Source organism: Pogoniulus pusillus, chromosome 28 (assembly GCF_015220805.1).
Source record: "Pogoniulus pusillus isolate bPogPus1 chromosome 28, bPogPus1.pri, whole genome shotgun sequence".
In the NCBI taxonomy this organism is placed as follows: Eukaryota; Metazoa; Chordata; class Aves; order Piciformes; family Lybiidae; genus Pogoniulus; species Pogoniulus pusillus.
Window position 1 is genome coordinate 17,549,126 of NC_087291.1, and position 23,421 is coordinate 17,572,546.

The window sequence follows — 23,421 nt, forward strand, 5'->3', positions numbered from 1 at the left end:
ATAGAATCCTCTGCTTGGAAAAGCCCTTGAAGGTCATTGCCTCCAACCATTCTCTAACTCTACCTAAAGGCTGGGGCTAAACTATGGCCCTCAGCTCTGCCTCTCTGAAAGATCTCCAGAGATGGGAATTCAACTACCTCCCTGGGCAGCCTATGCCGGGCTTTGAGAGCCCTTTCAGTCAAAAATTCTCTTCTAATGTCCAACCTAAAGCTGCCCTGCTGCACCTTGAGGTCATTTTCTCTCATTCCAGCACCTATTACAAGAGAGAGGAGACCCAGCTCCATTCTCCCTGGCTCAGCAGCAGAGCAACATCTCCTGGCTGAGCCAGAGCCACTTCCCCAGAGTAGCTGTTGAGCTCCCAGCTACAGCAGCAAACCAGCAGGTCACCAGCCCCTGCTTTACAGGTGCCTGATTGTCACACCAGGAAATTAATCTTTATCAAGACAAAGTAGCAGGGAGACAAGAAGTGGTGGAGGTGACCAGAAGCCTTACAACTGCTAATGGAAGTGGCTGCCACTTAGAGGGGGCCAAAAGCACAGGTTTGGCTGTCCTGAGAAGTCTGTCAGGTTTTGTGTCACAAGTTGTTATTTCCTTTGGTAGCTTCTGTCTGCTGCTGTGAAACAGAAAATGCATCTGAAAGAGGATGGTTGACACGATGGAAAATTCACTGCCTGTCCACTTTCCTCCTGTGCTCTTAGACCAGTGTGAATTTCAGGCATGCAGTGAGCTGCATGGACTGCTTGGGTGAGGATAGCACAGTTGTGCTGCTTTGGGCTTGCCCTGAGATCTGCAGAACCACTGTGCACCAGCTGACTGCTGACTGAGCTGCTTTCCTTTGAGGCCATGTATAGCTTTGAGCCCTGGAATGAACAGAGAACAGAAGCATAGAGTTGTTTCAGTTGGAAAAGGCCTCCAAGAGCAGCATGAGAAGGGCCAGGCCTTGGGAGGATTTGGGCTGCAGAGCCCTGCTCTGGCTGCCCCAAATGCAGGGTTCCTGACTGCCTGAAAGAAGCCAGCTCTGTATGTCACAGTCAGAGATTGGTGGGGTTGGAAGGGCCCTCTGAAGGTCAGCCAGTCCAACCCCCTGCTGAAGTAGGTTATCTAGGAGTTGTGGTTTGAGGGGCTCCAGGTTATCCCAGGTCAGGTTGCACAGGAACCTGGGTGCTTTTGGGATCTCTCCTGGGAAGCAGACTCCAGAGCCAATCTGGGCAGCCTCATCCAGCATCTCCCTGAGGAGGAGAGTCTGAGAGCCCTGGGGCTGTTCAGCCTGGAGAAGAGAAGGCTGAGAGGGCAATCCTACTGATTTCTGTAAATACCTGAGGGGTGGGTGTCAAGAAGAAGGGGCTAGCATCCTTTCAGGGGTGCCCCAGGAGATGGATGCAGACTGGAACACAGGGCAGAGCCAGGCTCTTCTCAGTGATGTCCCAGTGGTAGGACAAAGAACAACAGTCCCAACAAGCTGGGACAGAGGAGGTTCCACCTCAGTGTGAGGAGAAACTTACTTGCTGCGAGAGTGCTGGAGCCCTGGAGCAGGCTGCCCAGAGAGGTTGTGCAGTCTCCTTCCCTGGAGACTTTCAATACCCATCTGGCTGTGTTGCTGTGCAGCCGGCCCTGGGTGATGCTGCGGTGGCAGTGGGGTTGGACTGGGTGATCTCTGGAGGCCCTTTCCAGCCCCTGACTGTGTGTTTCTGTGTCTGAGTCCCTTACCCCCCAGTCCCATTCCTGACAACAGCAAGGAATCTGGGCTATGGCTGCTTCCAGAGCAGGATCAGTTGTGTTTGTCTGGCTTCGTGGAAAGGATGAGGCAAGAGGTTTGTCCCTGACCTACAGAGGCCACCTGAAACTTCAGCAGGGGGCCTCGCTGGGTAATAAAGCACAGAGATCCAGGTAGTAGAGAGGTGGCGGGTGGTAGGTGGTACCAGCATCATTCTCTCCAGCAGATGAACCAAAGCTGCCTCCTTTGCAGAGTGCATGGAATAGCAGACACAATTATTTGTACACAGTGTTCCCTGGTAGCATAAGCATTCATCTTTCATCTCTGACTGAAGGCTTTTTTCCAGCTTGAGATAATATCTGGCAAAGAATACAAGAGGAACATAGCTGCACGGGCAGGCTGCAGTGATGGGAGGCTGAGATTACCTCTGCTGTTCTCACTGCTGATGCACAGGCTGCCTTTCAGTAAGGCTCCCAAAACACTGATTTGAAGCTCCCAGAGTGATTTTGGAAATCTGCTGTGCCCTGAGGGATTGCAGTGGCACTGTATACAGTCTACCTCTAGTCAGAGGAAGGTAGCTCAGGCTTTATCCTCTCTTGCCAGGCTGGTTGGCTGCTTTTCTTAGGCTCTGTGGAAGGAATATTCAGTCTGGAGAGGAGAAGGCTCTGAGGAGACCTTATTGTGGCCTTTCAGTATCTCAAGTAGGCTACAAGAAAGCTGGGGAGGGACTTTGTAGGCTGTCAGGCAGTGATAGGACCTGGGGGGAATGGAACAAAGCTGGAAATGGGGAGATTCAGACTGGATGTTAGGAAGAAGTTCTTCAGCATGATTGGCAGTGAGAGCCTGGTAGGGGTTGCCCAGGGAGGTGGTGGAAGCCTCATCCTTGGAGGTGTTTCAGGCCAGGCTGGATGAGGCTGTGGGCAGCCTGATCTAGGGTAGAATGTCCCTGCCCATGGCAGAGGGCTTGGAACTGGCTGGTCCTTGTGGTCCCTTCCAACCATGGCTGATTCTGTGAGTCTATGATTTTGTGAGTCTATGATTCTATGACTATGAACCTTACAAAGGTAGTAGCATCATTAATCATCAGAAGTAAGAAAAAGAAGTGCAAGTGTAAAACACAGACACTGAGGCTGAGTGTGTTCAGATGGTGCAAGTGTATTGCCTGTGGTGGGCTTGGCAGAGAAGATTTAGTGGTTGGACCTGATCTCAAAGGTCTTTTCCAACCTGCATGGTTCTGTGATTCTGGGGCTGGAAATGCTGATGATCAGGGCATAAAGGCAAGAAAACTGCAAAGCTAGGACAGGCAAAGGGAACTCAGGGGAGACTTTAGCTTTTCAACCTTAACTTTAAAGCTCTTAGGCTATTTTACACTAAAAGGCAGACTCAAAAAAGCTCTTTTCCATTAAGAAAGATCTGTGGCTCAGTCTGAGGGAAGTGGATTGTGTCCCTATCTTAGGGAAGTGGATTGTGTTCCAATCTAAGGGAAGTGGATTGTATTTTAACCTAAGGGAAGTGGATTTTGTCCCTGTCTAGGGGAAGAGGATTGTATTCTGACCTAAGGGAAGTGGATTGTGTCCCTATCTAAGGGAAGTGGATTGTAGTCTAACCTAAGGGAAGTGGTTTGTGTCCCTATCTAGGGGAAGTGGATTGTAGTCTAACCTAAGGGAAGTGGATTGTGTCCCTATCTAAGGGAAGTGGATTGTAGTCTAACCTAAGGGAAGTGGATTGTGTTCCAACCTACGGAGAGTGGATTGGGTTTCAATCCAAGGGGAATAGATTGTGTTCCAATCCAAGGGAAGTGGACTGTGTGTTCCAATCTAATGGAAGTGGATTGTGTTCCAGCCTAAGGGGAGTGGATTGTGTTCCAGCCTAAGGGGAGTGGATTGTGTTCCAATCCAAGGGAAGTGAATTGTGTCCCTATCTCATGGAAGTGGATTGTGTTCCAATCCAAGGGAAGTGGATTGTGTCCCTATCTAAGGGGAGTGGATTGTGTTCCAATCTAAGGGGAGTGGATTGTGTTCCACAGGCACTTCACTCCCAAACACAAACCCTCGTGGCAGGCTGGGGCATGGTCCGATGGCCGTGGTGCTGTTAGGTTGATGGTTGGGCTCCATCATCTCAGAGGCCTTTTCCAAGTGAAACACATGTGTCATTCTGTGCTTCTCAATGTGCAATGCACCTGTGGTGAAATAAAATGGTTGCTGCAATTTCTCCTCAGAAAGGGCCTCAAAGTACTGTGATGAGACTGGGAACTGGTTCCGCCATCCTGAGAGCAACCGAACTTGGTCCAACTATACCCTCTGCAACTCTTTCACCTCTGAGAAGCTGAAGGTATTGCTGCCAGTTCTAGAGAGGCAGTGGCTGGTTGGGAATGGTTTTGGGCTGGGCTGGGCTGGCAGTAAGACACACAAAGAAAGAGATCAGAATAATCCTTGTCTTGTAGCTTTGTTTGTTGCACAAGGGTTTAATTGCACCGTTCTTAGCATTGCAGCTTATTAAAATGATTTGATGGGTGCTGAAGCCTAAATACAGGTTTGCTCCAGGGTGGATAATGCAGCAGCAATTCCAGTGAGCACTTCTGCACTGCTTTTCAAATGCACTTTTTAATTCCTGTGATTTTCCCTGATTGCCAAAGAGTCATAAAATGATCCTTTAGAAAGTCCATCTAGCTTTCTGTAATAAGGATCTTCCAGGCTGTTGATGTCTCCTCTGCAGGGATAGAAATAGGAGCATGGTCCAATTAGTTTTCTTAAGGAAAGGAGTATCAGCCTGTGCTCACTGCTTTGGAAAGAAACCTGTCTGAAGGTAGCAACCCAAAGAACATCAGCCTGAGCTCACTGCCTTGGAAAGAAACCTGTCTGAAGGTAGCAACCCAAAGAACATCAGCCTGAGCTCACTGCCTTGGAAAGAAACCTGTGTGAAGGTAGCAACCCAAAGAACATCAGCCTGAGCTCACTGCCTTGGAAAGAAACCTGTGTGAAGGTAGCAACCCAAAGAACATCAGCCTGAGCTCACTGCCTTGGAAAGAAACCTGTGTGAAGGTAGCAACCCAAAAGACATCAGCCTGAGCTCACTGCCTTGGAAAGAAACCTCTCTGAAGGTACCAAGCAAGCTCCACAAGCCTGACCACCTTTATCAGTTTGACCAAAGTCATCAAGGCTGTTTATAAAAAAGAAGTAAGCACCTGCATGAGCAATTCCAAAATGAAGTTGCTAAGCTGAAAGAGGAGAGCTGAATATAAAAGCACCAAAAGAAACAGAGAGAGAGATCTGAGAAAAGGTTAAAAAAAAGAGAGAAAATTAAGTTAGGGAAGCTCATGAAAAGAAGTCTTTCTCAAATGCATGTGGAGCTCCAGGAAAATCTAGTTACAGGCTTGTGACAGAATAATTTGTGACTCTTTGGAATTGTGGGAGGAAAAGAGTCCAGGACATAAATAAAAAAAGAAGAAAAAAGATTATTTGATTTATTACATTTGGGTTTTGTGTTGGAGAATCTTTCTTTATGCAGCCCTAAAAACCAGTCTGTGGTTGTACTTCAGTAATGATCCAGCCCAAAGGGCCTTGGAAAAGTCTGCTGAATTGTGAAAGTTGCTGGAGCATGGGGAAATGGAGCTGACCTGTCTGACTGAGAGAGGGTAAGAGTGGCAGATCTGACTTCACCTTCCCTGGAAGCACCAGCAGTATAGAATGTCTCCAGATGTGCCAGCAGGCAAACAGATGTCCTCCTGTTCCCTCTGATCCATGCCCTGCAGAACAACCCTGAACAGCCTTCAAGCAGAGAACATAAAGTCCTACACACACTGAGGTTCTTCTGAAACAGCAGAGTGGAAAATACAGAAAGAAGCTGTCTGCAGAAATGCCAGCTTAGGTTCTGACCTTTAATCCAAGCTCTGCTGAGCCCCCACCTGGATACTGTGTCCAGCTCTGCAGCCCCCAACACAAGGACATGAGCCTGCTAAAGCAGGTGCAGAGGAGGCCACCAAGGTGATCCAAGGAGTAGAGCACCTCTGCTGTGCAGGCAGGCCAAGAGAGTTGGGGCTATGCAGCCTGGAGAAAAGAAGGCTGCAGGCAGACCTTAGAGCTGCATTTCAGTACCTGAAGGGAACCTTCAGGACAGCTGGAGAGGGACTTTTGACAGAGGCATGGAGTGAGAAGATGAGGTGGAATGGAACTGGATGATCTTTGAGGTTCTTTCCAACCTGAACCATTCTAACTAGGAGAAGCTGTGTTTACATTAGGCACTCAGAAGCAGTTCCTGCCCACCAGGGAGCTGAGGCATGGGAACAGGTTGCCCAGAGAAGCTGTGGAGGCTCCAAGCCTGGCAGTGCTCAAAGGCAGCTTGGCTGGGGCCTTGAGCAAGCTGAGCTGGTAGGAGCTGTCCCTGCCTGTGGCAGGGGGGTTGGAACTGGATGATTTTTGAGGTCCCTTCCAACCCAAACCGTTCCATGGTTCATTTGTATCCTGTTTCCATGTACCTATGGGTACTAGAAGTGAAATGTGAGATGAGTTCATGCCAGAGTCACTCCTCTTAGGCCATGAGTCCTATGTGATGGATTGCTGATACTGGAAGTGGATTGGGAAAGAACCTTTGAGAGAAAAGTACAAAATGGGAGGTTGATTTTGTGGATCCTTCTTCTGTGAGGGAAGGAGTCTGTGTGCCTGCAAGCTGCTGATGGTTGTCTGTTCTCTCTGTTCACTTGCAGATGGCCTTCATCCTCTACTACATGGCAATCGTTGGCCACGCCTTGTCCATCACATCCCTGCTCATCTCCTTGGCCATCTTCTTCTACTTCAAGTAAGTCTTTCCTGTGGACACTCTCTGCTGTTTCCCTGAAAGATCTGAGGTGGTAAAGAAAAAGCTTGGAAGGACACATGGCAGGGGCAGCAGCTCTTCTGAGTGCCTTTTTGTAGAACCACAGAAGGCACTGGGCTGGAAGGGACCTCTGGATGTCAACTCCATCAGGTTGCTTAGAGCCCCATCACATTTGACCTTTGGTCTTCAGGGATGGGGCCCCAACCCCATTCCTGGGCAACCTGTTGCAGTGTTCCATTGCTCTTCCTCCTGATGTCCAACCTAACTCTGCTCTGCTCCAGTTTCAAACCATTGCCTCTCTGTCACTACAGCTCCTTCTAAACAGTCCCTCCCTAGCCTGCCTGTAGGTTGCCCTTCAGATACTGGGAAGAGAAAGCTGGGAAGACCACAAGTGATTCTGATTTGGAGTCCTGTCCCCAGGCTCTAGAGGTCTTTGGGCCAGCAAAGACAGGATCTAGTTAAGTTTGCCACCCAAAAGGTCCAGGAAGGTGATTGCTGCAACAAGCAGGCAGGCTCAGGCTGACTCACCCTTGGCTCTGAGTCATGGGTAATGCATGAGCCCAACCAGTCCCAGGTCATGCTGAAAGACTCATCTTTGCAGCAGACAGTAACACACCTCCTCCTTGCTTTCCTCCTCCACTTCTCCTTCACCTGCCACCACTAATCTGTGACACAAGGGTCAGAGGAAGAAGCAGTGCTGCAAAACGGGAGGGCAGAGAAGAGAGTGGGGAGAAAGCTGCATGGGGGCAGGGTTTGGCTTATCCTCAGTTGCTTTCTATCATCTGGCTGTGACAGCAGTGGATTATTTGACCTTCAGCAGAAGACAAGCTGTCCATCAGCCAGGCAGGCAGCTAGGGAGGGCTGATGAGGGGAATGTAGAATAGCTTTTGGCTGTAGAGGCAGCAACAAGCAGCCTGCAGAGTTTGCCGTGTGCCACTTGTAAGTCTTCCCTGCCAGCTGTGTTCTCCTTTCAGTTTGGGATATCAAGGTTGGTAAGGAGCTGGCATCACAGGTTTTGCAGCACTTTTGGAAGGGGATATTGGAGCAGTGGTGATGAGCTCCAGTAAGCACCAGTGTCAACAGGAGACAGAGTGTCTGTAGAGTGTGGAGCAGTTAGGGGCATCATCACAGTACTGCTGTACTTATATAGTACCTCATATGACAAAGCAGAGGAGCAGAAAGGGGCTCCTGGCTCTGAATCACTGGAACCAAGGCATTGGTGTCAGGGCAGATGGGGAGCACCAGAAGGAGTGTGTTGTGTGCACCTGCAGGCTTGGGGCTAGGGCTTCTAAAAGCAGTTGGAGAAGGCTCACAGGATGTCAGGGGTTGGAAGGGACCCAAAGAGCTCACTGAGTCCAACCCCCCTGCCAGAGCAGGACCAGACAGTCTAGCTCAGGGCACACAGGAACACAGCCAGACAAGCCTGGAAAGGCTCCAGATAAGGAGACTCCACAGCCTCTCTGGGCAGCCTGTGCCAGGCTCTGGGACCCTTACAGGAAAGAAGTTCTTCCTCATGTTAAGGTGGAGCCTCCTGTGCTGCAGCTTCCATCCATTGCTCCTTGTGCTATCCCAGGGAGCAGTGAGCAGAGCCTGTCCCCCTGCTCCTGACCCCCAGCCCTCAGATAGTTACAGACATTGATTAAATCCCCTCTTAGCCTTCTCCTCTCCAGACTAAGCAGCCCCAGGGCCCTCAGCCTCTCCTCACCAGGCAGTGCTCCAGTCCCCTCCTCATCCTCGTAGCTCGTGCCTGAAAGGGTAATTATACAATCATGGAATGCTTCAGGTTGGAAGGGACCCTCCAGGTCACCTTGTTCAACCCCCCTGCAGGCAGCAGGGACACCTCCAACTAGATGAGCTTGCTCAGAGCCCCAGCATGCCTGACCTGGAGTGGCTCCAGGGCTGGGGCCTCCACCACCTCTTCTGCCCCAGGTTCCCATCCTGCCTCACTGCTAATTCCTAAAGCAGCAAACCACTTTCATCTAAGTAGTTGAGAAATTGAGCCTCCAGGGAACAAGTTCCTTACCCAGTGGTCCTCCTGGTGTCCAGCACTTGTAGCATCCACATCTCCTGATTCTCAGGCTTCTGCTTCACCACTCCAGATCTCAATTGCCACGAAACAACCAAAGGCATCCAGGGCTGGGAATGCAACCACTTTGTGTCTCGGTTACCACGAGATAGAGAACAGCATCAAGGGCTGAGAATGTGACAGGATGGCTCCTGCCAACAGGGTGTAAGAAGCAGGTGGTGCTAAACAGGTGTCAGAACAGCCCCCCCAGCTTTGGCAGAGCCTGTGGCTGCGCAGCAAGGCCTGCATTTTCCAGCCAGGCCTTGCCAGAAGGCATTCCTGAGAGGCTGCTGCCAGAGAGAGCTCGTTCAAGGCTCAGCAGAGGAGAGCTCCTGGCTTAGCACACTGCTGTGCTGCATGTTTTGCAGGAGCCTCAGCTGCCAGAGGATAACTCTGCACAAGAACTTGTTCTTCTCTTATGTGCTCAACTCCGTCTTCACCATTGCACACCTCATCGCCGTCGTGCCCAACCCGGGGCTGGTGAAAAGGGATCCTGTAAGTACTGCCTCAGGCCTCTCTAAGCACTGCATGGGTCCTCTGTAAGCACTGCCGAGTCCTCTGTAAGCACTGCTGAGTCCTCTGTAAGCACTGCTGAGTCCTCTCCACCTCACCCCCTGAGTGAAGCTGCTGCAGCCATGCTCCCAGCACACAGCCCCACTCAGCAGACACTTGTGCCCATCTGGTAGAACAGACACAGAGGGAGCACCTGCTGAAAATGTCCCTCAAGCTTGCTGAGATCTTCCACCAAGCAACAACATACCTTTGAACCTGACACAAGAAGGAGAAGCCTCAGGCTTACACTGCACAGCCCATCCAGACAGATGTGTCACATCCTCACTGCTCATGTCACAGCCTCACAGCCAGATCCTTACCACTTGTGTCTGGTCCTCACCACGCTCATGCCAGATCCTCGCCACTCTCATGCCAGATCCTTAGCACTCTCATGCCAGCTGCCCACCACTCTCAGCACTACCTACCTGCCACCTCCCAGCAAAGCCTCTGCAGAGACAGATGCAGAATCACAGAATCATTAAGGTTGGACAAGCCCTCTGAGATCATCAAGTCCAACCAGCAACCCAACCCCACCATGGCCATGAAACCATGTCCCCAAGTGCCACGTGCACAGGTTTCTGAACACCTGCAAGGATGGTGGCTGCACCACCTCCCTGGGCAGCCTGTGCCAGTGCCTGATCACTCTTGCAGCAAAGAAGATACTCAGTCAGGTGCTGGGGCTTATTCCCAGGTTTTCAGGCTGCATCTGTTCTGCCCAGGTGAGGAAGAGCTGAACTCTGAGCCACAGCAAGGCTAGGGGATGAGTGCTCGCCACACAGACCCAGCTGGAAAGTCTTGGTTAGACCACCCCTGGTGAATCTGCACCACCTCTGGACCCTCAGTCTCTGCCATTGTGGCAATGAGAAGTGAAGCCTCCCAGGACAGCTGTTTAGAAAGGGAGCAAAAACCTCATCACCCTTGGTCATGGCTGTCATCAAGTGCAGCTCTCATTTTGGGCCACAGTGGCTGTTTGCAGCCATCTGAGGCTGCCACAGCAAACCAGCACTGGCTGTGAGGGCAAAACAAGAGTCCACTCCAGAGCAGCTGGAATTCCTGCCCTGCCTCTGGAAGTGCTGCTCAAGTCAGGTGTTGGTCCTGCAAGGCTGCTTTTGGTCTCCCAGGGCCTGGAGCTGTCTGTCACTTGTGACACCAATTCAATTCTCCATGCTTTACTGAGGCTTTCTGTTGGGTTTGATCCCTCTGATTTTCCTCAAGGGACAGGGCAGGTTTGTCACTACAAAGTGAACATGACCTAAAAGGGCACCTGAGTGACTGTAAATTTCTGTGCATTGCAGTCTCCTGTGCAGCTGAGAGACTGAAAGGTAAACAGAGGAGATGTCATTGGCCCCTAAGGACACAAGCATGGGGAAATGTCAGGTAGTGACTCCTTAAATGTCAGAGCCACGAGCACAGATGCTAACAGTTGCCTTTGTGGAGGCTTCTGTGCCATGCTCTGTGGCTGTGGTGTCCTCTAATGAACTCCTGCTCCTGTGCTTTCTCTGCCAGCCTTCCCAGATGAAGGCAGAAGTAGAGCAGCTGCAGCCTGGATATATTCTTTGGGAGGATAAAGCAGCTGGCTGTTGGAGAAGCACTGACTTGGGACCACAGAATCATTTTGGTGGGAAAAGACATCTTAGCTTAGCTTAGCTTATCTCAGAGGCCATTTCTAACCAAAACTATTTTAGGGTCCTCTAAGACACCATCATCGCGTCCAATCCTCAGCCCAGCTCCACCATGCCCACTAAACCATGTCCCCAGGTGCCACTTTCTTTTCAACACCTCCAGGGATGGTGCCTCCACCACCTTCTCTGGGCAGCCTGTCCCAGTGCCTGACCACTCCTCAGGAAAGACATTTTTCCTGCCATCCCTGGTACTAAGTACTCTGCCAGGGCTGGGGCTAACCCATGGCTCTCAGCACCAGGTCTCTGCCTCGCTGAAACACCTGCAGGGATGAGCATTCAAACACCTCCCTGGGCAGCCTGTGCCAGTGAAGAAGTTTCTTCTCATGTCCAACCTAAACCTCTCTTGGTGCAGCTTGAGGCCACTTCCTCTCCTCCTATCACTTGTTCCTAGGGAGCAGAGCCCAACTCCCGCCTGGCTGCAGCCTCCTGTCAGGGAGCTGTAGAGAGCAATGAGGTCTCCCCTCAACCTCCTCTTCTCTAGCCTTATCAACCCCAGCTCTCTCAGCTGCTTCTCCAGACCCTTCACCATCTTAGGTGCCCTTCTCTGGACTCCAGCACCTCACTGACCTCCTGGAAGTGAGGTCCCCACAGCTGACCCCAGCACTCCTGCCAAGTGTGCCTGACTCTGAGCTGGCTGCTGCACTGCAGTGTGGCCGTGGGCACAGAGCTAGTGAAAACAAGCTCCCAGTGGTGTTGAATTCCATCTTCTGCTTTCCTGTAAGACAGAGCTGGGCCCCCTCTGAGCACCTGTGTGCATTCTGCCCTGTAAATGGTTTAGAAGTATATTAAAACATTAATCTTGGGCCGAGCCCCTGGGTGCAGCTTTCTGACTGCAGCACACTTTAATGGATGACTCAGAGCAGCTCTGTTGTGGGGTGAGGCTGTGGCAGGCAGTAATTTACAGCTGCAGTCCTGCCTTGCTTTGGAAAAACCTTCTTATTTCTGCTTTGTGCAACAAAGACTATTTCCATGGAGTAGCTTTCTAGTAGCTGGGAGAAGCCAAACAACCAAACATGGGAGGCAGAGCAGTCATCAGGCTTCAAGCTACTGCCTTGACCTGCAAAGCGAGGGATGCCTGAGAAAAGCTTTTGTTGCCAACCAGCTGAGTTCGAAGTCTGGAGTCCATGGCAAGCACTAAAATCTCTCTTTGAGGAGGGTTCTTTACTGCTGTGCACTGGGGAGGTTGGCAGAGGTGAAGAGGAGGCTGAGGCTTGCTCTCCACAGCTACCTGAAAGGAGGCCGTAGTGAAGTGGGGGTTGGGCTCTCCTCTCTGGTATCAGGTGATAGATTGAGAGCAAATGGCCTCAAGTTGTGCCAGGGAAGGGCTAGGTTGGGGATTAGGAAAAATGTCTTTCTGACACCTCTGGGGAGGAGGTGGAGTCACCATTCCTGGCAAAAGAACTTGGGGACATGGTTGCATGGCCATGGGGCTGTTGGCTTGATGGTGAGTGGCTGGACAAGGCCGTGAACAAGCTGGGCTAGTAGGAGGTGTCCCTGCCCAGAGCAGGGGCCTTGGGACTAGATGGTCTTTCAGGTCCCTTCCAAGCCATTCCGTGGTTGGACCTGATGGTCCTAGAGGTCTTTTCCAACCCAAATGATTCTGTGACTCAATGATTCTGTGATTCTGTCAGCTAACTCTTCTGGCTCTAACAAGGAAATCATAGCAGGAGGGGTGGAATTAGGTGATCTTGAAGGGTCCTTCCAACCCAAACCATTCCATGGTTGAACTTGATGATTCTAGAGGTCTTTTCCAACCCAAATCATAGAGTGATTCTCTCAACCACCTCACTCCACCCTGCATCTAGAACAAGTTGTTTCAGTTCTACCATCAGCTCACTGGCCTGGGAAGGAGATCCTTTGGAGTGCTGTTATCACACATTTCTTCTGTTCTTTGTTCCTTTCATCTCACCTGTGAAAGTCTGAAGCCGTAGTCCCTGCTGGGTGCTGAGCAAACCCAGCAAGGGCTGCAGAACTTTTCTTCCACTTGGCTTTCTTGCAGCCTTAGGGCGATCGTCTCTGCTCCAATGCAAAGCCTGCTCCAGTGTGTGCCATCATCTCCTTTGTCTTGGCAGGTGAGCTGCAAAGTGCTGCAGTTCTTTCACCAGTACATGCTGGGCTGCAACTACTTCTGGATGCTGTGTGAAGGCATTTACCTGCACACCCTGATCGTGGTGGCAGTCTTTGCTGAGGAGCAGCGGCTGCACTGGTACTACCTGCTGGGCTGGGGTAGGTGCCTGCTGGGCTGGGCTAGGGCAAGAGGGACAACTGCTTCAGCCTTTTGAATTCTTCTGGCCCATGTGTGCCTGAAGTGGTGTGTTGATGCGCAGAGAATCAATCACAGAGTGCTGGGGGTTGGAAGGAACTGCTGGAGATCATCCAGGCCAGCCATGCTGATAGAACAGGGTCACCTAAAGCAGGTTGTGCAGGAGCATGTCCAGGTGGCTTTTGGAAGTCTTCAGAGAAGGAGACTCCACAACCTCTTTGGACAGCCTGCTCCAGGGCTCCAGCACCCTGACAGCAAAGTTCTTCCTTAAGGTGAAGTTTTGGAAGAACATGGACTGGACTACCCAGGGAGGTGGTGGAGTCCATCCCTGGAGGTGTTTTAAGCAAGACTGGAAGTGGCACTGAGTGCCATGCTCTGGTCCATGTGGTGGTGTTAGGTCATAGGCTGCACTTGATGATCTCAGAGGTCTATCCAGCCTCACTAGTTCTGTGAAACATCCTATGTTCCAGATTGTGCCCACTGCCCCTTGTCCTAGCACTGGGCACCACTGAAAAGAGCCCAGCCCCATCCTCCTCACCCTTTAGGTACTTATATGCTTTTATACCACTAGGTCAGAGCTGAAAACTGATATTTTGAGTCCTAAATGTGAGTGCATTTGGTTGGATGGGCCTGAGGGCTTAGCAGGAGTCTGTATCTACTCTTTCCTTCGCTTTGGGATTGCCCTATTGCTAATTACTTCAGAGAAGAGACCAACTCCCACCTGGCTCCAGCCTCCTTGCAGGGAGTTGTAGAGAGCAATGAGGTCTCCTCTGCTCCAGCCTGAAGGTGTCTTGCCACACAGGCCTTCCCAAAGCAGTGTCACTACATACCCTACCATGCAAGAGGCAAGTAGTCATGAATATGTGTGTGCTGAGGTGACAATTCAGGCAGTGCAGCTGGCCCAGCTGGCCTGCAGAGAAAGCCTGTGAGCAGCTGTAATGGTGCTGAGCTCAGCACTAGCACCATGCTGAGCTGTTAGCTGAGAAGAGACTTAGCCACACCTGCAGCACTGCCCAGAAGTCACTCGGGTGGTGGCTGTGGGAGCAGGACGATGGTACCTCGAGGAGGGAAAGGTTAATAAACCTGGCCACAGCTCCTGCCTCTGAAACCTGCAGCCTGCTTAGGGAAACGAGCTGAAGGCTTGCACCAAAAAGCTCTCTCCAGCACCTCCTGGCTGAGGCAGAAATCAGTAACAGCAGAGTGGGACCATCTGACCACCTCAGTGTTGCTACACTAACTCCAGAGCAGTCAGTCGCACAGGATGGCTTTCAGTAGTAAGTTCACCAATTGTGTCCCTGGATTGGAGTTCTGATTGTGCCCTGGATTGGAGTTCTGATTGTGCCCTGGATTAGAGATCTGATTGTGCCCTGGATTGGAGATCTGATTGTGCCCTGGATTGGCGTTCTGCCTGGTGCCCTGGATTGGAGTTCTGATTGTGCCCTGGATTAGAGATCTGATTGTGCCCTGGATTGGAGTTCTGATTGTGCCCTGGATTGGAGATCTGATTGTGCCCTGGAATGGAATTCTGCCTTGTACCCTGGAATGGAATTCTGCCTTGTACCCTGGATTGGAGTTCTGCCTGGTGCCCTGGATTGGAGCTGTGATTGTGCCCTGAATTAAGAGTTCTGCCTTGTGCCCTGCTTTGCAGTTCTGAACTCTGTTCTGCTTTGGGACTCTGCACTGTGCCCTGCTTTAGAGCTGTGAACTGCGTTAGAATTCTGCATTGTGCTCTGAGTCAGAACTCCAAAGATGAAGGCCCAGCAGAAGGTGCAGTGAGTCATTGCTCATTTTTGTGCTGAATCCCTGTGCAGTAAGTTGGAGACTGTTTTGCTGGGGAAGAGCATTGCTGACACCTGTTAAGGGGCTTGCTAACCAAATCTGAACCAGCAGAAATGACTTCTCTGAAAGGTGTGAGGTGGTTGTGGCTGTTCCGCAGGGCTGATAACTTCAGGTGAGCCCTTCTCTGGGAACTGCTGCTGGGGATGTCATTTCTCGCTTGTTGCTGCCCTGGGTCAGGATCTTGCCCTCATCTAGGGCCAGGAAGGAGTTTCAGATGTGTGTACCCAGCTACAGTCCACTCTGGCTGGCTGCTGCAGGCAGCTTCACCCAGGTAAGAGGTGAGAAGCCTTTGGACACTGCTGGAACAGTGACTTCCAGTTGGAAATGCAACTAAGTACCTGTGCCAGAAAAGACTTGGCATGACCTGGAGGGCTATTCCACACCTTTTCCTGGCCTGAGCCCTTTGCTACCTTACCCACTGCTCCCCACGTGCTGGTGGGGGCAGCTGGAGTGATCCATGTTGTGCCACCAGGGTCCAACAGACCTTGCTGTTCCACTTCTTTTTTTGGGTCCTGTCCAAGAGCAGAGCAGCATCTAGCCCTAGGAGAGCCTGCAGCTGAGAGCTGGAGCTGCAGCCAGCCCTGAGCTCCTTACCCTCTGCCTAAGGAAAACTTTCTCTTGTGTCCTTAAGCTTTGCCTGGGAGTTTGTTGAGCCAGAGATTCTAGGCTAATGAAGATGAGCTTCTTTGGCATCATGTGCAGCTCTCTACTCATGACCCTCCAGGCCAGAGCTTTGGCATGAAGATTTTTCTTTTGCTGTTACAGAAAGGCCCTAAAAAAAATTGCACTTCAGTCTGCCAAGAGAAGTGCCCCAGGCTTGCTCTGCTTCTAAATCAAAAGGATCTGCTCAAACTCCCCAAAGTTCACCCCGAGGTTGAAGTCCTTTTCTTTCTGCACTCAGCCTTTCTCTTGTTCTACTGTGCATCATCACCCTCCCAAAAAAAGACATCCTGCAGCCAGAGGCTAAGTAATCAGTTTCTAGCAAAGGAGAAGGCAATCCAGGTGGTTGTCCCACAGCTGCATTTACTCCCAGGCTGACCTGCAGTAAGAACTCGGGTTTGGCTGTTGCTTAAAGACCTCAGAATGTTCCATGGCCATCAGGTTTTGACCAGCACTGGCTGGCCTCTGCTCTGAGGTCAGACTTCTCCAGAACCTGGCTAAGGATTCTTTGTCTCTGCTAAAAGTGTTGATGGAATCATCAGGACCAAAAGAAAGGAGGAGCCAAGTCCCTTCCCTGTGTGACTGCTCATGGGATCAGCACATTTACTGTTTATGATGATAGGCCGCCCAAAGCTGAGAAGAAATGTCCATGGTTTATAGGGGACAGGCAGCACTAACACCAGAGGTGTCACAGAGCTCTGCTCAGGACACACAGGGCAGCAGATCAGCTCCCCACTGCAGCTGGCTGTGTCTACAAGCTTTAGTGCAGACTCCTCAGGTCCAGGTTTGTAGCCTATTAGACAAGGACACAAGAGGTCCCAGAAGATGATGAGGCCTCCTCTGGAGTACTGTGTCCAGTTCTGGGCTTCCCAATTCAAGAAGGTCAGGGAAATGGTTGAGAAGATCCAGAAAAGGGCTACAGAGATGCTTAGGAGTCTGAGAGGCTCGGGGCTGTTGAACCTGAAGAGGAGCAGCCTGAGAGGGCATCTGCTCAGTGCTGAGCAACATCTCAAGGGTGGCAGGCACGAGGATGAGGCTGGGCTGTTTTCAGTGGGGCCCAGGGAGAGGACAAGGGGCAGTGGGCACAAACTGGAACACAGAAGTTTCAGTTGAACTTTAGGACAAGGTTCACTGCTGTGAGGGTGCTGGAGCCCTGCAGCAGGCTGCCCAGAGAGGCTGTGGAGTCTCCTTCTCTGCAGAGTTTCAGAACCTTCCTGGGCAGGTTCCTGTGCAGACGGATCCAGGTGCCCCCACGCTGGCCATGGGGTTGCACTGGATGGTCTCTGGTGGTCCCTTCCAGCCCCTGCCACTGGTGGTTCTGTGAGCAGTGTTGTGTGAGGTGTAATCCAAGCTAACACAGTACCAAGGCTGATTGATCTCTTACTGTGGTTATTTCAGGGTTCCCTTTAGTGCCAGCATCTATCCATGCTGTGGCCAGAGCCAGGTACTTCAATGACAAGTGAGTAGCAGCCTGCTTTGGAAGCAGCTTGCCCTGCTTTAAGGGTGGGACCCATTTTCTTTCAGTTGCTAACCACCTGTAATGGTTCATTCCCCCTCCAGCTGCTGGATGAGTGTTGACACTCACTTGCTCTACATTGTTCATGGACCTGTAATGGCAGCTTTACTGGTAAGAACATTAATTGCTATTAACAAGCAGTTCAGAAGTGCTGCTAACCTGTGCAGAAGCCTCTGGATTTTAAGGAGGATCACAGAATCATTGCTGGTGGAAAAGGCTTTGAGGGTTATTGAGATCAGCCATTCCCTGGGTCGGAAGTCAGGAGCAGCTGGAGGTTTGCTCCAGAGTCACCAGGCCAGGTCCTCAGTGCTCTTCAAAGAGGAGTTCTGTAAAGAGACCTCTCAGAGAAGAACAAACAGAGCTCTGACTGCTCTGGGGAGTCAGGATTCCTCACTCTCCTGGAGCAGCTTCTCTGTACAGGTGTGCTGCATTCCAGCCCACAGCATGGGTTGGGTGGGAAGGGAAGAGACCTTAAAGATCATCCACTCCTACCAGCCCAGCCTGCTCCAGGCCTCAGCCAACCTACCTTTGACCACTGCCAGGCTTGGAGCCTCCACAGCTGCTCTGGCCAACCTGTGCCAGAGCCTCAATACCCTCATGGGCAAGAATTGCTTCCTGATGGCTGATCTCAGTCAAGCTTCTTCCAGTTTGAAGCCATCATCTCTTGTCTTGTCTGGGTCAGGTCTTGAAAGACCAAGTTTTGGGAGCCTGCAGAGCAGGAGACTCCACTGCCTCTCTGAGCAGCCTGCTCCAGGGCTTCAGCAGCCTCACAGCAAGGAACTTTCTCCTCGTGTTTAGGTGGAACCTCCTGTGCTCCACTTTGTACCCATTGCCCTTCACAGGACACCACTGAAGAGTCTGGCACCAGCTTCTTGCCACCACCCTTCAGGTGTAGGCATTGGTCAGATCCCCTCTCAGCCCTCCCCAGGCTAACCAGCCCCAGGTCTCTCAGCCTTTCCTCCTCAGACATGTTCCATAAGCTGCTCTGCTGTGCCCATCCCATCTGTGGTGTGTTCTCTGGTTCAGTGTTGACCACTTCTGCTGTTGCAGTGGCAGCAGACTTGCAGGAGAGGACTCCACTTTTATTTTTATCACCATGCTCCAAGTCTCTGCCTCTTAGCCACAGAGGAAAAGGGGGGACCTGTGCTTTATGGCAGCAGAGAGGTCTTTTCCTGCTTTCCACAGGAGGCATTCCCATTTCTGCCCTGCACTCATGCTGCTTCCAGCTCTAGCTTTCATGGGAAGATGTCTAGAAACTCCCTGCCTGATTTGCTGGCAGCCCCCCAGGGGCTGACTAGGCAGAGCTCAGGAGTTGCACCTCTGCAAAGCCTTTCCCTGGTTCCTCACAGTTCCTTTCAGAAACTCTAAAAGTGAAGGTTAAGCAGAGTGAGCAAAGTCAGAACAGGAGGGAGAATGAGCTTTGGCTTTAATGCAGAAGGGGACCTCAGAAGTCATTTATTATTCCTTCTTTTTTCTCCAGCAGAGCACAAATGTAAAGTGGCTGAAAGGCCTCTGAGTAGAAAGGTCTCTGAGAAGTGCTGAAGCTTACTGAGACAGGTTTGAGTGTTCTGAGAGCTTCAGCTGAACTTCCCCTCATAACTCTGGAATTTGGGCTGCTGAAGTCATCTGAGAAATGAATCCACTCAGGCTCCAAAGCATTTGGTGCCTGAGGGTACTGAAACAGGAGGAAAGAGCAAGCTGGGGGCACTGGAGAGAGAGCAGCTCTGCTCTGTTGCTCATGGGGTTGGGCTCCTCAGGTGCCCTCCCAGAGAAGAGCAAGGAAGCTGCTGCCTGGAGCACAGGGCTGGGGAGGAGCAGCCGAGGGAGCTGGGAGTGTTTAGCCTGGAGAAGAGGAGACCTGCTGGTCTCTACCACTCCCTGAAAGGAGGTTGGAGGGAGGTGGGGTTGGGCTCTTCTCCCTAGTGTCAGGTGGTAGGACAGGAGGAAGTGGCCTTGGGTTGCACCAGGGGAGGTTTAGGTCGGTTATTAAGTAGATTTCTTTGCTGCAGAGTGGTCAGGGACTGGCACAGGCTGCCCAGGGAGGTGGCAGAGTCCCCTTCCCTGGAGGTGTTCAGGAACCCTGTGGCCGTGGTGCTGCTGGCTCAGCAGCTGGACTCGGTGATCCCCCAAAGGTCTTTTCCAGGCAGAGCCACGCTGTGATGCTGTGGCTCAGTGATCCTGTGAGCTCCCACGAGGCTGGCAGGTGCCAGAGGAGGACATCGATGCTCTGTGTGTGTTCTTTGGGCTGCCTCTTGAACCTGGTCACTTTCACCCACAGCAGCTTCGCTTTTTGCAGGTCAATTTCTTCTTCCTTCTCAACATCGTGCGGGTGCTGGTGACCAAGCTGAGGGACACTCACCGGGCCGAGTCCAACATGTACATGAAGGCTGTCAGAGCCACTCTGATCCTGGTGCCCCTGCTGGGCATTCAGTTTGTCATCATCCCCTGGAGGCCAGAGAACCGCCTGGCCGGAGAGATCTACGACTACATCATGCATATATTGATGCATTACCAGGTACAGGACCACACAATGGGTGAGGCTGGAAGGGACCTCAAGGATCAGCCAGTTCCATCCCTCTGCCATAGGCAGGGACACCTCCCACTAGAACAGGTTGCTCAAGGCCTCATCCAGCCTGGCCTTGAACACCTCCAGGGAGGTTGTGGAGCACAGAATCATCCAATGTGATTGAAGATGTGTAGAACCCTGCACTTAGCCTTGGTAAATCTCATCCCATTGGCTTCTGCCCACCCATCCAGCCTGGCCAGGTCCCTCTGCAGGGCTCTCCTACCCTCCAACAGATCCACACCTGCTGCTAGCTTGCTGTCATCTGCAAACTTACATCAGTGCTGAATTCAATCCCCTGGTCCAGAGCATCACTAAAGATACTGCCCAGGACTGAGCCCAGCACTGATCCCTGGGGCACACCACTAGTGCCAGCTGCCAGCTGGATGTGGCACCATTCACCAGCATGCTCTGGGCCCAGCCTTCCAGCCAATTCTTCACCCATCTCAGAGTGAATCTGTCCAAGCCACTTCCCCACCACAGGCTTTGCTGCCTCAGCAGGAGGAGTGCTACTGCCTAAGGAGCAGCCACAGGATAGAGGAAGGAAGCACAAATGGAGCAAAACTGATCAGATTTGCAAATTAAGGAGGGAAAAGTGAGCTCTCAGAGGGCTTCTGTGCTCCAACACAGCTCCTGCTGAAGTGCTCAGACAGACTGAAGCTGGTGCTGGGAGCTTAATGTGGAAATGAAGCTGTGTAGGCAAAGTGTTGTAGAGAGGGAATGTCAGCACAGAGAGGAGGAGGCTGAGATCATGAAGCTTCACCTAGAGATTATAACTACACTGTTAGGCACTTTAAAGGAAAACAGAGAGGGGTCAGGTTTTATCTCAGACAGAAGCTAACTGCTGACATTTCAATGAGTGCTGTATGGAGCCAGGCATTTGTTTGGCTTGGAATAAGGTCCTTAGGGTCATTGAGTCCAACCACTGACCCAGCACCACCATGGCCACTAAACCATGGCCCATTGCCATGGCCACAGGTTTCTTGAATGCCTCCACGGATGGAGACTCCACCACCTCCCTGGGCAGCCTGTGCCAATCCCTGACCACTCCTGCAGCAAAGCAATTGTTCCATGGCTGTGTTTTCTCCAGTACAGCAACAGAGCCATGTTATAGCTCTAGAAACCTGGTTGGGGTGGGGGGAGGTGGGGGTTGGGCTCTTCTCCCTAGCAGCAAGTGATAGGATGACAACTGATGGCCTCAGGTGGCACCAGGGGAGGTTTAGGTTGGATGTTAGGAGAATCTTCTTAACTGAAAGGGTTCTGACAGCCTGGCACAGGCTGCCCAGGGAGGTGGTTGAAATCCCCATCCCTGGAGGTGTTTCCAAAAGGCAGAGCTGTGGTGCCAGCCTTGGCAGAGTTAGAGAATGGTTGAGCTCAATGATCTGATTCCAACCAAAGCAATTCCATGATTCTGATGTTTTTCTCTTGTATCCATCAAGGCCACACTTGAGAGCTGTGTCCAGTTCTGGGCTCCTCTATTCAAGAGAGGTGTTGAGTTGCTGGAAGGTGTCCAGAGAAGGGCAGCAAGGCTGGGGAGGGGCCTGGAGCACAGCCCTGTGAGGAGAGGCTGAGGGAGCTGGGGGTGTGCAGCCTGCAGCAGAGGAGGCTCAGGACAGAGCTCATTGCTGTCTGCAGCTGCCTGAAGGGAGGCTGTAGCCAGGTGGGGTTGGGCTCTGCTGCCAGGCACCCAGCACCAGAACAAGGGGACACAGTCTCAAGCTGTGCCAGGGGAGGTCTAGGCTGGATGTTAGGAGGAAGTTGTTGGCAGAGAGAGTGATTGGCATTGGAATGGGCTGCCCAGGGAGGTGGTGGAGTGGCCGTGGCTGGAGGTGTTGAAGCCAAGCCTGGCTGGGGCACTTAGTGCCATGGTCTGGTTGGTTGGCCAGGGCTGGGTGCTAGGTTGGGCTGGCTGAGCTTGGAGCTCTCTTCCAACCTGCTTGGTTCTATGATTCTAAGTCCAAATTTCCAATGCATTTCTATGTTCTGCTCTCTAAACTCTTCTCTTGTCCTTTCTCTTAGGGCTTACTTGTGGCAACTATATTCTGCTTCTTCAACGGTGAGGTGAGTGCCTGCAGGGGAGCAAAGGCAGAGGACCTGACCAGTACTGCTTGTGCTGGGCACTAGAGTAGACACAAAGGTGCTGTGCTGCAGGCTTGGCACCCACACCCACACATTGGGTGATTCTGTGCTCCACAGCCTCCCTGGAGGTGTACAGGGCCAGGTTGGATGAGGCCTTGAGTGACCTGTTGTAGCAGGAGGTGTCCCTGCCGATGGCAGGGGGTTGGAACTGGATGAGCTTTGAGCTCACTTCCAACCTAAACTATTCTATGATTCCCTAACTCTTCCCAGGATGGTGCTCAACCATGGTCCTCAGCACCTGCATCTTACATGTCCTCATGGATGCAGTTAAACAATGTTGGAGAGATGTCCAAGTCTCTTTTCCTGCCACATGTCTGCCCCCAGGGTCTGCAGGCCACCACCACCTCACTGTCATCACTTCCCAACACAGTCCAACCTCCACTGCCTGAAAACTCAATTCTCTTGACTCTCCCTGGTTGGGAGAGCCTTGGTGAGCTTGGCTGCTCAAGAGATCTAAGCTGAACTAACTTCCCCCAGCCTTCCTCTGTGTGGCAGGACATAGAGCAAAGCCACAGGCAGCTCTGTAGTCATGGTAGGAGATTGTTTCCAACCTCATGGAGCTCAAATATCTCTTTCTCATGAGAAAAGCTGAGTGTGGGGCGAGCAGATGAATTGTAGTACCACAGGAGGATGGATGCTCTGGGCTTTGCTTTCCCCTGCTGCAATATTTAGCTGGAAGGCTGCAACCCACAAGGCTTAGCCAGGACAAACAGTGCTAAGGTCAGTCCCAGCAGGCAGTGGTTCCTGTTGCATTCCTCACTGCTGCCTCACCACCCTCCCTGCAGAACCAGGAGCCCAGCTAGGGAGACAGATGCAAAAACAGCACCAAGGAGCTGTGCTGTGGAAGGAGACGTCAACAGAGCACTGGGCTTGGACTCCCGAGGTGCCAGCTCTGTTCCCACACTGAATTCCAGTGGCCAGCAGCACTGTGGCTTTGCTGGCCAGCAACAGCAGTGCTGTGCAGGTGATACAAGGTCTCTGCCACAGCCTACTCACCAGGCCCTGGCTCCAGGCTTGAGGCTGCTTCTGGACTGCCAGACTGGCCAAGGAGATGGAAAGTCTGTTTGGAAAAGGATCAGTCAGCTGCCTTCTGTGCCAGGGAGGCTGCCAGAGAACAGAGAAACTGGAAAGCCCTGGAGAGCAGAGCAAACAAAACTCCAGCTCTTGGAGAGCCCTGGAGAGCAGAGTAAAACTCCAGCCCTTCATCTCTTTGGCCTTCCTCCTGCTGTCACAGCAGAGTGTGTCAGAGCTGGTGGCTGTGCATGTGATTGTCAGCAGTGCTGCCTGCACAGTTCAAATGCATGCTTGAGGAGTTTGGGTTGGCACTGGCCCCTGCTCATCTGAGAGCCTTGGCACTGTGGCAGAAGGCTGGGTCAGCACCGTGCTCCACCCAAGCACAGCTTCTGCCAGCCCCTTGTGGCTGGGCTCCGGCACAGGCCAGCAGCTCAGTGGAGAATGAGGACACAGCTCTTTGACCTCCTGCTCTCACTGCTCCCTGGAGCCTTCAAACCTGCCTAATACTGCTTCTAACCATGGGCTGGGCTGGCAGGGCTGTGCCTGTTGTCTCCTGACCAGACCACTTCAGTGTCTCTGTCTTCTGAGAAGAACCACAGAAT

The 23,421-nt window shown here is 52.0% G+C and overlaps 1 protein-coding gene across 8 annotated transcripts in view; it reads left to right on the forward strand.

Annotated features, from left to right (window-relative positions):
• The window catches only part of CALCR (calcitonin receptor), an 89,357-nt gene that overhangs the window by 62,959 nt on the left and 2,977 nt on the right, over window positions 1-23,421 (forward strand). For 6 of the 8 annotated variants that reach the window (XM_064166813.1, XM_064166815.1, XM_064166816.1 and 3 more), the window contains 8 exons: window positions 3,933-4,045; window positions 6,417-6,508; window positions 8,960-9,086; window positions 12,898-13,051; window positions 16,986-17,046; window positions 17,148-17,214; window positions 19,400-19,618; window positions 21,686-21,727. In XM_064166813.1, coding sequence (XP_064022883.1) covers window positions 3,933-4,045; window positions 6,417-6,508; window positions 8,960-9,086; window positions 12,898-13,051; window positions 16,986-17,046; window positions 17,148-17,214; window positions 19,400-19,618; window positions 21,686-21,727 — 875 coding nt within the window. The remainder of the gene's footprint in view (window positions 1-3,932; window positions 4,046-6,416; window positions 6,509-8,959; window positions 9,087-12,897; window positions 13,052-16,985; window positions 17,047-17,147; window positions 17,215-19,399; window positions 19,619-21,685; window positions 21,728-23,421) is intronic. The other 2 variants (XM_064166818.1, XM_064166819.1) reach the window with 2 other exon arrangements.